This window comes from Schistocerca americana, chromosome 2 (genome assembly GCF_021461395.2).
Source record: "Schistocerca americana isolate TAMUIC-IGC-003095 chromosome 2, iqSchAmer2.1, whole genome shotgun sequence".
Classification (NCBI taxonomy): Eukaryota; Metazoa; Arthropoda; class Insecta; order Orthoptera; family Acrididae; genus Schistocerca; species Schistocerca americana.
Window position 1 is genome coordinate 848,750,830 of NC_060120.1, and position 18,032 is coordinate 848,768,861.

At 38.2% G+C, this 18,032-nt stretch overlaps 1 protein-coding gene across 2 annotated transcripts in view; it reads left to right on the top strand.

Moving 5' to 3' along the window:
• Window positions 1-18,032, top strand: part of LOC124595624 — a 61,899-nt gene that overhangs the window by 21,691 nt on the left and 22,176 nt on the right. For both annotated transcript variants that reach the window (XM_047134446.1, XM_047134447.1), the window contains 3 exons: window positions 4,741-4,881; window positions 9,484-9,662; window positions 12,045-13,617. In XM_047134446.1, coding sequence (XP_046990402.1) covers window positions 4,741-4,881; window positions 9,484-9,662; window positions 12,045-13,617 — 1,893 coding nt within the window. The remainder of the gene's footprint in view (window positions 1-4,740; window positions 4,882-9,483; window positions 9,663-12,044; window positions 13,618-18,032) is intronic.

Here is an 18,032-nt window from a genome sequence, read left to right on the forward strand (position 1 = left end):
ATTAAGTAAAAGGCTGCAGAATCGGCGTATTCTCTGATAGAGAAAATAGTTACATGGTTGAGATGGACTTCTCTTGCCTGAAACAGATTAAGTATTTTTAGACTTGTTGCAGCAGGCAAGAATCATTTATAGCAACTTGAAACAAAAATTAACAGAAAATACTGTAGATTTGAAAGATTCAGACTCAGAGATGTGTTACTGAACTTCGTACAGTGAATAAAGCATCTGAATTTCTTAATCAACTTCTCAGCCTTATTGTCATATTTTGGGTAGCGAACTTTTCATTCAGTCTGCTCCTAGCAACTTTCAGTAGGTAATGTTGTTGACTTTTATCATACTATGAAGTAATCATTGTCTGATCACATATCAAGAGGTTAATTATATCAAAAGAAAAATTCAATCAAGAAAACTGTAAAATTATGAAACAGAATGGCTGGTATTAGTGGAATTCTTTGTACTGCTGATAACACACATGGAACCCTACTCCAGGACAGGTCAATCAAAAGGTGGATCCGTGTCATCATGGGAACTGAGTGACATGCTCTGTCTTTCCAGCTTCCCCAGTCTATCCCCACTTCCTCTCTGAAGGGGGAACTAAAGTTCCAAAAGCTAGGATAGTTTTTGTACTTTCATATGTATCTTTCAGCAATACTAAGAATTTCACCTCCTTAAGTTACCAACCGGCCAGTCATTCTGTCTTATAATGTCATATATCAATACAAGTTATCGACAACAGAAATGAATCGGTGTTTAAAGGACTTAAGTAAAAATTACTCACCATTTCCTAGAAATTTTTTGTGCTCATCCCGATCAATAGTGTGGAGTAACTTTTCCTTCCTATCAGGAATTATTCATCACAAACTTTCTTTTTCCAGTTCAGTATACTTTCTTCTGTTCAAGGAGTTCCAAAAAATGCAAATGCTAGAGAGTAAAGCATGTTCTTAAATTTTTTATCTATCTGACACCAGTTTCAGTCTTTCATAGTCCGTAAACAGGATATGGGTCCTTCCCTATCACTAATATTGCTTGTATCCATTTATCCTGTTGGAATATCTAAGTAGGTCAAAATAAATTTGTAATTACATTGGCCGGCAAAGAAGTTGAGCACCCAAAAGACATGGTTCGATGTCAACGTAACTTAACCCACCACTGGCAGGGACCTTAGTGATTAGAGTTGCAATTCTCTTTGACATGTAAAGTGGCCACAAAAATGCATTAGTGATGTTAATATTTAGTGTTGTTACCAGGCCAGGTAGGAAAAATAAGGGGTATGAACAGAGCTAGACATTGAGTGACATGAGATGCTGCATACTCATGTGAGACAGTGTTATCAGCATCTGACTTGTGTTTAAAGGGGCTTTACTGTGAGTCGTCTTTTGGCCAGCTGGTCGAATCCTGCAATATCCAGATCGTGGGATATTTGGATGTGACAGTGGCCTGGTGATGGAATACAGTGGAGCACAAGGGCATGCATGCTCGTCATGGGGGTTCTGGTTGACCACATCGACCACTGAGCACATTGTAAACGCCCTCACATCTGTGTCTTTCATCCAAGAACCAATTTTGGATTCCCGACAACTCTGTATGTCATCTCCCACCATTGGCCAGCTTAGCAACTGCAGACTATGGAACTACTGTCCCCTGCATAGGCTGCCATTAACACCACAACACAGACAGCAGTGTCTGTAGTGGTGTTGTGATGGAGAGGCCTGGAATTCCGATGAGTGGTGTCATATTGTGTTCAGTGATTAATTGTGTTTCTGCACGACCTCGGATGACCAACATTGGCGATTACAGTAGTGACCTGGTGAGACGTTCTGTTCTTCCATGTTTTGGAGAGGCACAGCAGAGTTACTTATAGCAGAATTGTGTGTGGAGCTATCTGGTATGACTTCAGGTAATGACTGGTAGTACACTCACAGCACAACAGTATGATATGGACATCCTGATTGCTCATACTCTCATGCAACAGTATTGTGGTGCTATTTTTCAGCAGGGCAATGCTTGTCCACACATGGCATGTATTTCTGTGAACTGTTTCTGTGAATCTGAGATGCTGCTGTGGCCAGCAATATCCCTAGATCTGTCCCCTACAGAACATGTGTGGACCAATTAGGATGAGAACTTCATCCCAGTGCCATCCCAGATCAAGGACCAGTTACAACAGTTGTGGGCCTGCTTCGCTCAACAAGGATAAAATGGTTTTAGGAAACTCTCCCTAACCAAACCAGTGCATGCATCCACACTAGAGGGGTTAATGTCATACTAATAAGTGGCCTCAAACTGCCATGTTCTTTGTAAATTTGACTATGTATTGTAGTCACTGAAATAATATCACGTACCATCTCAAACCATGATGTTTCATTTAACTTCCTCCTCTCCTTCTGAGTGACTAACTTAATATACAGATAGAATTATTTGAGTAAAGGAGTTTTAAATTTATTGCTTTTGCCACTGAGATCTGCTTCATAAACTACTAAAAAATATTTTGCGTGACTCTCTCCTGACTTGCATAGTTTGTGGTCTGTTTATCAGACTCCTCTTTCTCAGTAGCTTTTTGGATGCAGAAAATTGCTACCCACAGCCACCTTTTTAACAGAAGATATAAGTATATTGGCTTTTCAGTGGATTTCAGTCAATTATGGGTTCAGAACATTTCAGGCTGGTATATGGCATGGGTGTTGGGCACCTCTCAGCAGCATCAGTGTAATTTATGGCCTGTGCAGTATTGGACCAAATCCTCCAACCTGTTGTGCAGCTGAACAGGCAGTATTCTGAAATAGGTTTGTCTTTCAAGATGACAATATTTGAGCACACTGCTTCCACCTTGTGGAGTCTTTCATGCAGAAGACAGGAATTAAATGAATGAAATGGCCTACAGTACCTGCGGACATGAACACGAATGACGTGCCTGGAACCACTTCAAACTTGCAGTGCATTGTCACAAGAACCCTCCTCACACACTGAACCCTCCTCACACACGCATCGTCACAGGATGGTAACAACCAAAGACTGGATAGGCTTGAGCAGGAGATAATAGTTTCAACTAATGGATGGCATCAGTTTTCCATGTTTAAAAAATACAGAGCATGAAATAAAAACAACAGATTGTAATGCAAAATAGAGCTTTCTGAATGCCTGATGCCTGTAATTGTAACAATATCACAAGTAATGTGGAAACGTCCTGTGGCATCTGCATTCATCCTACAAATGATCGAATAGTTATGGACAGAAGTTATTAAGCTAAGCCAAAGCATTGCTTTATCTTTCTTGTATTGTTTGTAAGTATATATTCTTTCAAAAACACTATGACACTAATAGGTGAATTTTGCTTTCCTCCCAGGTAAAATATCTTTCATGGCACGTAATTCTACTTGTAGAGTAAATTACGTTTCAATTTTTTTTTTTTTTTTTTTTTTAAAGCAGATCCCTGAAACTGTGTCTAGCCTTATCTTGAAACTTTTATTGTCCGTATCATGTGATCAGACATTGTTAAACAGCTGGAGAGAAGTATAATTTGGTTTTGGGTCCCAGTCTTTTGATTTTACAGTTTCCACACTCAAACATTGTAATTTCTCTCTGCTCCTCTTAAAATGGAATATCTCACTCTACAAGTTTTATAAAATAATGTGAATTTCTCCGTGCTGTAAAATTTACCTTCTTATTCTTCAAAGTGGTCACCATCAATGGTGTGACATTCCCTCTCCCAATAAGACACTGTGGAGAGGTTTAGAAGTTAGCTGCAGGCATCAGTGGAAAGTTTTGTGATTAAGAGCGTCAGAGCATCACCTCTTCTCTCCTTGCCAGCCACATATGCTGGCAAAAATTTGTTCTTGAGAAGTATCACACGAGTCTGCTTTAACAGTCTTGACTGGGGATGCAGATTACACTGAGAAAAATGATGCCTTGGTTAAGGCACTGGGCTCCAGTTTTAAAAGAACCACATCGCCATTTGATCATTCCAACTAGATTTTATGCAGTTTTCCAAAATCATTTTAAAATCAATACCATAATGGTTTGTTTAAAAATGCTGGGATTGATTCTTATTCTCAGCTTTCTTCACCCAAGCTATTTCTTTCCCTAAACATCTTCACTTTGCTTCATTTTGCCATTCTTTTGACCTCTTAATGTCAGGTGGTGCCCTTTGGTACATATGCCGAAACTTCATTTTCATTCTCATTATGGAATTTATTCCTACAGTAACAAGCTTACGATTTTCCCTGGACTGACACCACCTTGAATAGCTCCCTTATTGCATTTGGGGATATTTGGACTAAAATAGACAGAAATCTGAACCTTGCAAAATAGTCACAAGTTAAGAGAGAAATATCTACATAGTTTTAATATCATTCCAACATCAGGACATTTCAGTCTAAATATTCCAAATGTTCAGTTCCTGACTGTAAAAGACTTGACACTGTGCTTTTTGTTGTATTTTATAAAATTCTTTATAACAAATATACAAGATGCTTAGATGTTGCTCCATGTCCATTATTACTGTTGGTGTATTGTATGTATAAAATCATTAAATCATTCACTTGCCTCATTTTAAAAGAATTGCAACATATGTAACATATTTGGCAGAAGGTGTATCACAACAGACTCAATCTGTCCACAAGCATTTGATTTCCGGAACAGTGTTTATATATATATATATATATGTGTGTGTGTGTGTGTAAAAAGAAACAAAGAAACAGCTAAACCAGCACATGTAATTTACACGTACAATGTATCTTACAGGTGGCTCAAGATTTTCTACTCGAAAAACACTTGCACACCACATGAAGTCCTTGCATACTGCATATAGATTATGTTATCCGTGCCCATGTTGCAAGAACACTTTCAGCAACAATTGGAGTGTCTATCGACATCTGTACAAGGGTAAGAAAAATTTGATTATTCATTGGGAAAAGCATGTAAAGTTCCTTAAAAACAGTACATACAATTTTTGAGTAATGAACACTGTATATCAAACAGAGTTTATACCTATCTAAAAACACAGATGATGTGACTTACTGAACGAAAGTGCTGGCAGGTCAAACACAAAATTCAAGCTTTCGCAACAAACTGTTGCCTCATCAGGAAAGAGGGAAGGAGAGGGAAAGACGAAAGGATGTGGGTTTTAAGGGAGAGGGTAAGGAGTCATTCCAATACCTATTATACCATTCAAATTCAATAGCATTTTTTGAAAACTGATAACCTCTGACTAAATTGTTACAAGTACCTCACATAAAGCATTCAGCTGAGCCCTGATAAAATAATGAGGGGGAGGATGTTAGGGGAACATGTAAGGGAGACAAATAGAAAAGTGGTACAGATACATGCCTATTAGTTTGGAATGGAATTCACAATTGGAAGGTTATATAAGTAGAAAAATGCAAAGTGTTTGCAGCAAGGGAGAGGGAGGGAGAATTGATAGGATGTGGGTGAAGACTATGGAAGTAGGAACTATGGAAGTAGATATACTGTGAAGAACCTTTTTAATTCTATTTTTTATTTTTCATTTTTAAGAATATTCTGAAGAAAGAACATGCAACAAAAATGCAGTATAGAATATGAAGCAAAAAAAAAAAAAAAAATCTCTCTGACTGACACTGTTAGTACAAAAGTGAGATTTCCAACCACACTCACAAACTTTGTATGATTGTTTGTGCAGGAACAAGGCCCAAGATTTTAGCGTTCATAAACGCTGTTTTAAAAAAGATGAGACAGTTTTTTTTAAAAATATATATATATATAAAAAGATCATCTGTGAAACTGTTCAAAATTTTCCCATTGAAGCAAATTTTGCAAACTAAAAATTGAAGATAAGACAGTGTTCTATGTGGCATCATCAAGGATATATGCTTGACTGTTAATAAGACTGTGAAGTCCATGTTTGATCCAAGCAGGTCTAAGAACTTAAGAGTCCATTTTGATTTTCACAGAAAAACAACAAAGTACAAGTCGTTCATGATTCTAAGTGTGTAATACAATGCAGTATGGCATATTGCAAGGCAGTCAACAACACTTAAGACATCAGATGACATTATATTAATGAATAGAATTATAATAGTTTCCTAAGGTGATTTCTGCTATACACTGCAACTAATGTAATGATGAACACATGCTATTACAGGTCGTCTTAGAAAGCTCAGGTCTTCAGGACCAGTACCAGTCTTATGTCTGTGGACTTGTGGACACACGAGGAGACAACATGAATGTATGGCAGTTAGTTATTAAGAACTGTGGAGGACATGGCTCCAGAAGCAGGAGGAAAAAGACTTGCTGAATGATTTATGTCAGTCAGCTGCCACAATTTAAAGACTTTTTTTTTTCTTTTCTTTTAGACTGAGCTAGTGCACATAACAAATTCTGCCAGCTGCTGGCTTCATGGAAGGGCAGTATCAGTGCCCCTAAACTACTGTACTGCAAGTGCCTGTAAATTGGGAAATATATAATTTGATTACTAGTATTGAGAGGACAACACTGCCAGTCATCTGATGGAATTTGATTCATTAACCATACCAGAGCTTCTGCACCTCAAAATAACCTTTGAAGATGAGATGTCAGTTATTTTCTGTGAAGTCAGTGGCAAATAGAACTCTAACAGAATTGAACTTACAATTGTGACATTATTATGAAACAAACATTTGGGACAGAAAATATTTAGTGGATGTTGTGCAAATGATCATATTTGTATTGCTTGGATTTACCTCATACCCTCAAAACTTATTTTTCATTTTAAATGTGTGTGATTCATGACAAAAGTCAGTTTTGCCATGGTTATTCATTAGGTATGGGCAAACATGTGCAACTTGACTCTGAACCTCAGTATTAATTACTTCTTACATGGTCGACTGTGCCAATGGTGCAGACAATTTGATCTTTCTTGTTCTATTTCATTCACTAATACAAAAGCTTATTGGAACCTGGTGCAGTTTCATTTTGTATTCTATGTTGATTGAAGTGTGTTTAAGTGGTAGCTTCAACTAAATGCGAAACCTCTTAGAATTTCCTGAGAGTTTACTGGTGCAGCAGACTTAGAATCTGTGGCAAATTGTCATATATCATTCTATTTGCAGAGTAGTACTATTTCTTGTAGATTTCATGTTCTCTTCTCTCTTCAGTACTCAGATAGAAAGAGACCAGAAAGCTCTGTGCAGGGTGTTTGGAAATTCGTGGTATGAACATCTAGGTCTTGTAGAGGAGGTTGAGTACACATGGATAGGAACCCATGACTGAAAATGTAGCGTTTCCATTCTAAGATGTTTTCAATTCAGATGTTTAACTCATCCGCTTCTGCTTGAGGAATTGAATTCGGTCTGACACACTGCAATTATGAGGTAACAGTTCGAAAGGATACGTCAGTTTATTACTTAGGCACATTTGTTTGTCTTAACACTTGAACATTACATGTTAACATTATTCCAAAATGAAAAAGTACCCAGCATACTGTATGTACAGAATAGTAATGATGCCTTACAACAGTGGCATAATGTGGCGACCATCAATGTTAGAAACATTGAACTTACGAAACATCTTTCTGGTACACACTCTCCATCCCATCAGTGTCACTTCAGTTTCTCTCTCTCTCTACAGAAGTCTCTCAGTAAGGCGGATGTTAAGTGACATCAGATGACCATTTGACATAGTACACGTCAGCCTGTCTACCCTATTGTATACTGGGACAAGCAACTCTAAGACTTTTCTCTTTCCCTCAGCAGAGGTGGACACGTTACACAAAATATTATGGATACATTCCCCTCTGCAAGTCCTACAAGTTTGCAATGGGAAATTCCAAACACCCTGACTACGAGAATGATTTGCGACAGTTCATTGAAATAGTTGAAAGTAAGTGTTAAATCTTGAACATGGTGTTATAGTCGGCACACAAGCGATGGGACATAGCATTTCTGAGGTAGCGATGAAATGGTGATTTTCCCGCAAACCATTTCACAAGTGTGCTGTGAATATCAGGAATCCGGCCAAACATCAAATTTTCGACATAGGTGTGGCTGCAAAAAGATCCTGCAAGAAAGGGGCCAACGATGGCTGAAGAGAATCGGTCAGTGTGACAAAAGTGCAACCTTTTTGCAAGTTGTTGCAGATTTTAACAAGTGTCAACGTGCCAACCATTCAACGAAACATTGTCAATATGGGCTTTCGGAGTCAGAGCCCACTCGTATACCCTTGATGACTGTACAGCACACAGATTTACGCTTCACCTGGGCCTGCTAGCGCCAACATTGGACTGTTGATGACTGGAAACATGTTGCCTGGTCAGACAGGTCTCGTTTCAAATTGTATCAAAAGCGGATAGATGTGGATGTGTACGGGTATGGAGACAACCTCATGAATCCATGGACCCTGCATGTTAGCAGGGGACTGTTGGACTGTTCAAGCTGGTGGAGGCTTTGTAATGGTGTGGGGTATGTGCAGTTGGAGTGATATGGGACCCCTGATACGTCTAGATGAGACTCCGACTGGTGACATGTACCTAAGTAAGCATCCTGTCCAATCACCTGCATCCATTCATATCCATTGTGAATTCCGACGAACTTGGGCAATTCCAGTGGGACAATGCAACACCCCACACGTCCAGAATTGCTACAGAGTGGGTCCAGGAACACTCTTCTGGATTTAAACACTTCCACTGGCCATCAAACTCCCCAGACATGAACATTATTGAGCATATATGGGATACCTTGCAACATTCTGTGCAGAAGAGATCTCCACCCCCTCATGCTCTTACAGATTTATGGACAGCACTGCAGGATTCATAGTGTCACTTTCCTCAAACACTACTTCAAACATTAGTCAAGTCAATGCCACGTCGTGTTGCGGCCCTTCTGCGTGCTTTCGGGGATCCTGCACTATATTAGGCAGGTGTACCAGTTTCTTTGGCTATTCTGTGTATTTTTTGGCCTATGGTGTAAAGTGCTAAATCTTAAACTTGCAAATAACAGGCAAAATATTTTTGGTCTATAGTGTGAAGATATGGGAGTACAGGCACTGATTATAGCATGAAGAGATGAAAGTATAGATACTGATATTGTGAGCCTATTCTCATTAGGCAGTCATTAAATTAAGTGGTTAAATATCTCACAAGAGTTCACAAGTTTCCTTGGTATGCAGAATAAATGGATTTAAAAATGTAAAACTGTAAATGAATGAGTATATTTGGCTGAACCTAGAAAGATAGTTAATGCATGAATATTGTCATTGGAAATAAACAGTTCTCTATATTTAATCATAAGATTTTAAGATGGCCTACATGGGTTTAAAAAAACTGAAATAAATTTGTTATATGAGAGTAGCTTAGACATATAAATAAGAGCAAAACTCCGAACTGGACAGAGAAATCAAAAAGGAAAAAAATGGTCACCATGTACATGGAAAACAGTTGAGAGTGTATATTTCTGTTAAATTTTGAAACCAAAAGAATTTGTGTTACTACATATATGTAATGATTATGCTGACAACTGAAAATTTTTCATGCAGTTCATCGCAAAACAACAGCTCAAGTACGGAAACTACGACCTCAAATACAGAGTAAAGCTTTCAAGAGAGAAATTGGTGTGGAGAAACTCTGCAGTGATAGTAGCAGCACTGATAAAGTTCCACCTACTGAGCAAGAAGCTGCTCGGAAAGAACAGAACCGAATTGACCAAGAAAATAAGGTAACTTAGTTATGATTTAAAAGTAGCAGATTTTAAATTACTTTGAAAGAATTCATTGAATTTTGTAGCCAATGATTTGATTACCATAGCATCTGTCTCATTGCTACCCGTCATCCGAGAGAAAATTATCATTTTTGTTACTAAGTTTATCTGTTTCAAGCCTAATAACATGCCAGATTGCCCTTTCGTTGTTCTCTAAATTTTCAATTTTTCGTGCATAGTATTTGGTGTTTGCTTTTTTGATGACTGGAGAATTTTTGCAATACTGTTTGCAGTGCATTTTTGTCTTCATTATAGCTATTCCTCTATGTTAAACAAAGTTCTCCCTTCTTGTAGTTAAACACAACAGATGGGTTTATGGCTGTCATTTGACCATCATTGTCAGATAAACCATTTATTATGGAGCACATATTTATTCATGGCAGACAATAAATCTTCAGCTGCTGTTGCAATAGTTCCTTCTATTCTTTTTGGGAATAATACTGTGGGGATCAAATCAAAGCTGGACATCAGTAAGTCAAGGACTGCCTGAAATCTCCACATACAACCAGTTTTCAGTTATAGTATAACCCCACTTTTACATTCACAGAATTAATGTTTTCCCACCATTTACAACATTTTTTATCACTTCCATCAAATTTCCTGTGTCCACAATGTTAATTCACACCCAATTTTGCATCAGCGTATTTATAATTTTCCCTCAATTTACGCTTCACGAAAAAATGTTTGTGGAAACAAAACTGACGTAAAATGACACTGGCATGATGTTGGCCATCAAGTAGTGTTTACAAACATTATGTGGTTAAGTTTCTTTACACCAGGGGGCTCTACTTAGTGGATTTAAACCGGTAAACTTGTAAAAGTTGGAACAATTCGTGCCCTGTCTCCTGCTGCTGCCAAACTCTACTCTGCTTGGTGGCTGATAGGAGTAGGTGTGTATGAATAAATGACCAATCGCAACCATTTCCAAACTGTCTCTGCAACTCACGTGCAGTTTTGTGGTTGTTGCAGTCATTGACACACCTCTGTCGAACCATATGTAGTGTTTTTCGTCTTTTCGCTGCTTGTAGCACTAGTTGACACCTTAATTCAGTTTGCATTGCTCAAATGTTTTTGATCTAAGCACAGCGTAAATTATGAATATTTTCATGTTAGCAAAACGTGTTTCAAGGATTTATTCTCATTGTTAAGTGTGATGTTTATGTAGGTATCTTTTGTGATGTTACACAAAAAAACAATGTGAGTTATAGTTCTTGTGTGTTTGTGTTTGTGCGTGTGTGTGTGTGTGTGTGTGTGTGTGTGTGTGTGTGTGTGTCAGGGAGGGGGGGTTTCTACATAACTGAGGAAGCACAGTGCCAGATTACCTCAAAAAGATGACTACAGTTCAAAAGATGCAGAGCAACACACATGCGAACACCACACAAAATACTTATGTAAATATTTGCACTTGATATCGAGAAAAAATTCTCAAAACACTGTGCTGAGCATGAAAAAATATGTAACTGATGCAGTGTTTCATTATTTAAATTATGAATGACAGCTGCAGACATCAATAATGATGTATGAAACTGAGTCAAACATTTCTGCTTCCCATTTATCAGTTTTCATTATATCAGTAGTTTTTATTAGATAATAAAAAAGTCCCTGACAAGAGTATTTTGATGCCTATTATGTGCACACACATAAAGTGCGAAAATGCAAGAGGGTATCCTATATGTAACATATTTCTACTGCCTTGTTAATATTCCCTCTAACTGTTTAATGAAGCTTAAAACATATCCTGTCAGAACTGCTATCTTGTATATTTCTAAATTTATTATTGAAGTACAGCATTTCGAGGTCTGTTCATTGCAGTATTCAGTGGCATCCATGGCCTGGGAGTTTATTCCATTTTTTGTATAATATTTTTGATTTTTTGATGTCCTGTATTGATAAGAGATGATGCTCATCTTTCTTATTTCACACACACACACACACACACACACACACACACACACACACACACACAACACACACAAGCAGAGAGGGGGGGGGGGGGGAAGCATGTTTTACAATTGTAAAACAACTAATGCATTCCCCATATAATGAGAGAGCACAGTTATGATCCAGGTAACATACAAATGACAGGCTACCTATACACTTTAATGAAAGCAGAACTATTTCAAAATAATCAAAACCAATATTTTATCAAAACAAGAAAAATACTGACAGTTTTATGAAGGCAGTATCTTTTCCACACTTGCAGAAGATTTATTGCTGGAGGTACTCCTCCTTCCAAATTATTTACATTCAGCAAAGTGATTCATTGCATAATTTCTTCTTTCTCATAATTATGTTTGTCCAGGCATTAGAGGACTAATTTAAATGTTTGTTTTTGGTCAGGAGTGGATGGACAACTTTGAGGACGATCAAGAGCTACAAAGATGTGGGGGCTGTGGCCGAAGGTTTGAACGTCGTGCAGCACTGACATCTCATTCCCAGATTTGTCAAAAACGCATAGCTGCCAGGAAAATCAAAGTGCCAAATATGACACAAGCATCTTCTGAGAAATCTGCACCAAAAAGTGGTAATACTGATGCAACGAAACCTGTGACATCCAACAGAGAGAATGAGAGTAAAGCAGAGGCTGTTCCAGTTTCTGAGAATGTTCAAAGAGCTCGTCACTCGAGTGGCAGCAATTGGTCTGATGCCCCTAAGAAAGAAGTCCTCGGTAAACGCATAGAAATCCAGATTCGAAGAGACTACTGTAAATTTGGTTCAAATATTCCTTCCTCTTCTCAGCAACAGAGCAATAACTTCAGTAGGTCTGTGTCTCCAGAAAGTATTCCGAACATTTCACCACCAGTGAAAGATGAAACAGAGTCCTTGCTATCCGAAGCAGAAGTTGATGATGAAAATGATACAGATTTCTCAAAAAAGAGGCATTATGTTTCTAGGCTAGATGCAGCTGAGAGTCAAATTACCGACACTGACAAGCTAGAAACTAATCCTTCTGAAGCATCCCAAGGAAATACTGCTAATTCTCCTGGAGAGACACATAAGAGGAGTGCCACAGCAAGGTCAGCTCTCAGATCCAAAAGACGACTTGCCAGCATTGATAAAGAACTGCCACAAAATTGTGCTCTGAAGAAGAGGAGAGCTACAGTGGATGAAGTAAGTGATAAGGAAGGTAGTGCATCTGAAACCAATGAAAATAGTGAATATCATGAAAACATCAAACACAGGGCTCAAAGAAGTTCTTCTGTGGAACATTTTTCTCCAATAATGGAGAGAAAAATGCATTCTCTCATAAATTTAAAGCGACTACAGTGTTTGCCTTGTCAAAAGAAGTTCAACAAGTTGCCAAACTTGAGAAGACATGTGGCTGTGCATATCGGATGGAACAGATATCGCTGTCCCATTTGTAACTATAAATGCTTTGCAAAGTGTGACTGTGTGCATCATGTGATTAAAGTCCACGGTAATGACAGAAGTGAAGCACTTGACATGGTCCAGTTAATTGAATCTCAGGGCTCAGATACAAGCTCGAATGACAAGTCTCCAGTGCTTAGCTCGGCAGCCAAGACTGGGAAGATTAAAAAGGAGGCTACAGTAGACACAAATTTCAATAGAGATTTGACTGAAGCAGATGCAGAATGTGAAACTCTGGCTACTACAAATGGAGTCAGTGTGTCATATATAATAGATGATGCAGACCCTCAGAGTTGTTCGACTGAAGAAGATAGGATTCAAGTTTTTCTTTTTGATGGTGAGAGTGCAAACAAGGATAGTGATTTGGCAGATCCAAATTCACCATTGAACTGCTTAGGTGACGCTGATCTCGATGACTCAGAGGTGTCTTACATAGTTCCTGAAGGAGAACCAGTAATACACAGTTTGGAAAATAACTGCAACGAAACTGTTCTGAACTTTATCGATGAAAATTTTCATACTCAGGCACCCAGCATAAATGGAGGTAAGAATTAGTGTAATTAACTAATTGTTGTTACCATAATCATTATTGCCATCTTGTGACATTGATGATATTAAACATAGATAGCTAGACATCTTGGACAGAGTATGTTGTTAAGTTCAGTGAATGCGTAACTTGGCCTATGACAATCACTGCTCAGAAAACCTTGCAAACTGTGCCAGGTCTAGGGTCAAACATTTTCGTATCCACACTGTGGATAACATGTTTCTTGTGACAAAATTATTACAGATTTAAAAAATATTGCTGTAGCTGTTAAATTGTATGGTATTAAAGACTGAAGTTTCTTTATTGGTGTGAAAAAAAAGTTCATCCAGAATGTGAATGAATTGAAACAATGTACAGTATGTTATTATTTGCAATTGGAAAGAATGCCATCAAGAATGTAGTAGATCAGGTATAACAAGAAAAAGACAGCAAACATAAATGTATGTTGGTGTTCACAATCATTAAATATTACTTGTTGCAGCGTACTGGTCTTTTTGTGCCTCATTCTTTATTACCTGTACTGATAGCTGGACTGCTTGTCTTGTGTAATTGATCAAGTCATTTTACCATTGGGCCCACCACTACCCATATATCCTCTTAGGATACATTTGCGAGAAACATAATAATGAAACTAAAAGTACAAAAGATGCTATGCTTCAAGATTCAGTAGCTGCCCATGGTACAAGATTAGCGGAACAAAGGTTATTACCACAGACAGGAGTAGCTTCTCAGTTGGTGGGCTTCTCAGACAAAAAGCCAAGGGTTTTGGATCTAATCCCACTCCCAGGAGATTACTTGTCACCTCTGGCAGTTCTTAAAGTATGTGAAAAATAACAGTTTGCAATGTGGTTCTGATAGAATTTTAAACTGAAGATTCTCTTATAACTGGTCATGTAAGTGAGTCCACAGGTCTGAAAGAAGGCAAAGAATACCACCTCCAATGGGATCATGTCAGGTGAAGCATTATGTTGTTCAAGCTGAGCTCTGAATTGATGACTGCTTTATTTTCTGAGGCAGTAGATGTCCATATTGTCATATGTGCCAGCTCCTTTTTTCTTCTAAGATGCAAATATAGATGCAAGACATGACATACATCTGAACTGTACATGTTATTCTTCAGAATTGTGACTGAAAACACTCATATTCTTGAAAACTGTATGTCGTTATTTTTTCGTGTAACTGGTGGTTTTGAACAACCATTTCTGGAGATGGTGAAATCCAGTGCCAGCATAGTCTGCTTCTTTCAGATACCACGAAACTTAGTAAGCCCATCTCTTGGATGGATCACTATCAACATGTGCATCCTTGCAATGGAACACTGTAGAGCGGTTTGCGATTTAATTCATTGCATTAGCACTTCGTACCATTACTTCTGCATTTGCCAGCCAAATACATGATGAGAATTTCTTTCACCACCAGGATTTTAAACTGACTGCATTCAAATCAAATTCCTCTTCACAAATGTATCAGACTCTAGATTTGTTATTCTTTCTTGACTTTTGATCGGATATAGCCCACAATCTTCAGTACTCTACCATAGAACGTAATCCTACCAAAATTTTCTCAGGCCATATGAGATTTCTACATAAGTATCTCTGTTGTCAAATCTGTGAGAATACCATTCTGTTTATTCAGTGTACTCCCACCAAGTAAGGTGGCAGAATGGATTTCTGTGCAGAAGAGGCGGGGTTAAATTCCCATCTAGGAGATTTCTGTGGTTTTTGTAAATCACATAAAGCAAATAGTGATTCCCAAAATGAGGCCACAGCCACTTTTCCCTCTCGTCCTTTCCCACTGTAAGTTTGTGTTTCAGTATAATTATCTCATTGTTCATGGGACTGTAAACTTCACTTTAATGTGTCCTACAACCTATTACAGTCCAGCTAATGACAAGATATGCCACGGACACAATTTATCAATTATAAGTTTCCATTACCATAATTGTGGTGTAATCATACAAGTAATCTCAGTAACAAAAGCGCAGTTGAATAAATAATCTGCAGTGGAAGCATATACTGCCCTTCCGCAAAAATTGTATCACACTGCAACAATACCAGTGCATAACAGCCTCTAAAACTTTTTTTTACTTATAATCTGCTAAGACTATGTTTTTTTCAACTCTTTCTCTTTTCTTGTATCCCACAGTTATCTCATCATTTCCTGATGTTTCTCTCGTCTTTCTTCTGTCTAAATGTCTTTCAGTGTTTTTCTTGGATTTTTTGTGGAAACCTTTGGAATTTATCAATTTCTTTTTGAGTGCCAGTCATTCCTCAATATCTTGTGGAGTAATTCAGGGTTCGTTTGTGTCCCTTCCAGTTCCTTTGCACCATCTGTTACCCAGTTTTAATATACTGAAGTAAGTGAACAGTCTTTTTGTTAGTCTGTTGGGATCTGTTCTCTGGATATGGCCATAGAAACCTGTGCTTCTTTTTCATCTCTGTAACTTTCTCAATGTGTGTAAGAAGTTCACTATTATGGGATCTTCTGTATTGTGTCTGCTCTTTAACTGGACCCAAAATTTCCTTAGTATTTTTTCTTTCTGTGATTTCCAGTGCTTCCATTACCACTTTTTTTATTCAGAGTTAAACATTCTACTGCATCAAGTACATTTGGGCAAATTACTATAGAGTCTAAGTTCAACACTGAGGGATACTGATTTCTTATTGTATACCAGTTGTTATAATAAAAAGTGCAACTACTCACAGAGGTCCAATATGACTTGTATTTATCATATGGCAGCAAGACTTTGTAGATATGCTAATGCATTGATGCAGAATCAGTTTCACCTGTCTCATACATCTTGCTCACCAGATGGTAGAGTTTAGTCATGACTGGCTCTCCCAAGGCTGTCAGTAGTTCCAATGGAATGTTGTCTACTCCCGGGGCCTTGTTTCGACTCAGGTCTTTCAGTGCTCTGTCAAACTCTTCACGCAGTATCATATCTCCCATTTCATCTTCATCTACATCCTCTTCCACTTCCATAATATTGTCCTCAAGTACATCACCCTTGTATTCACCCTCTATATACTCCTTCCACCTTTCTGCTTTCCCTTCTTTGCTTAGAACTGGGTTTCCATCTGAGCTCTTGATATTCATACAAGTGGTTCTCTTTTCTCCAAAGCTCTCTTTAATTTTCCTGTAGGCAGTATCTATCTTACCCGTACTGAGATATGCCTCTGCTTCCTTACATTTGTCCTCTAGCCATCCCTGCTTAGTCATTTTGCACTTCCTGTCGATCTTATTTTTGAGACGTTTGTATTCCTTTTTGCCTGCCTCATTTTCTGCATTTTTATATTTTCTCCTTTCATCAGTTAAATTCAGTATCTCTTCTGTTATCCAAGGATTTCTACTAGCCCTCGTCTTTTTACCTGATTGATCCTCTGCTGCCTTCGCTATTTCATTCCTCAAAGCTACCCATTCTTCTTCTACTGTATTTCTTTCCCCCATTCCTGTCAATCGTTCCCTAATGCTCTCCCTGAAACTCTCTACAACATCTTTTCTGTCAGTTTATCCAGGTCCCATCTCCTTAAATTCCCACATTTTTGTAGTTTCTTCAGCTTTAATCTACAGTTCATAACCAATAGATTGTGGTCAGAGTCCACATCTGCCCCTGAAAATGTCTTACAATGTAAAACCTGGTTCCTAAATCTCTGTCGCACCATTATATAATCTATCTGAAACCTTCCAGTATCTCCAGGCCTCTTCCACGTATACAGCCTTCTTTCATGATTCTTGAACCAAGTGAAGCAGCAGTTAATGTTAAAATCATCATTATGACTTTTTCACTTGTTTGACCGTTTCTGGCCACGTCCCGTCCCTAATCCATTACGTAAGGAAACATTTCTGTATGTCTTTCTTGTATTCAAAGTGTGGCTACAGTTGGAACCAATTTTTTTCCAGCGTAAATCAGTTCCACATTAATGCATTAGAATGTTTACCAAGTTTTGCAGCCATATAATTGCAGCCCACACTGGACCTTTGTGAGTAGCTGCACTTTATTTATAACCACCTAGTACATTATCGGTGAGGTAGTACACTGTTTGCATTTTAATAATCCTGCTTTAATAGCTTCTTTCTCTGAAATGTCTCATTCATTTAGTGATAGGTACTTGAATTTTTGGGTTTTCCCAGTTTTTTACGTATTTAGTTTTCATTATCTTGAGGGTTGGCCGATTTCCAGCTTGTTCTCTCAGCAATTCTATCTGTCTAGTGGCTGTTTCCACAGAGTCTGAAAAAACAGCTAGCTCATCTCCAGATGCTAGACAGCCTTTTCGTAGATTAATGTCTCACACTCAAAGAAGGAAAGAAACCCTACACTTTCCTCATGGTGCAGAGTGGGCAATGCTATATTGCCAATGTGGGTGGGGATTGAGTGACTTCTGGTATAAGAAGTCGTCCTCTACCCCATGCCA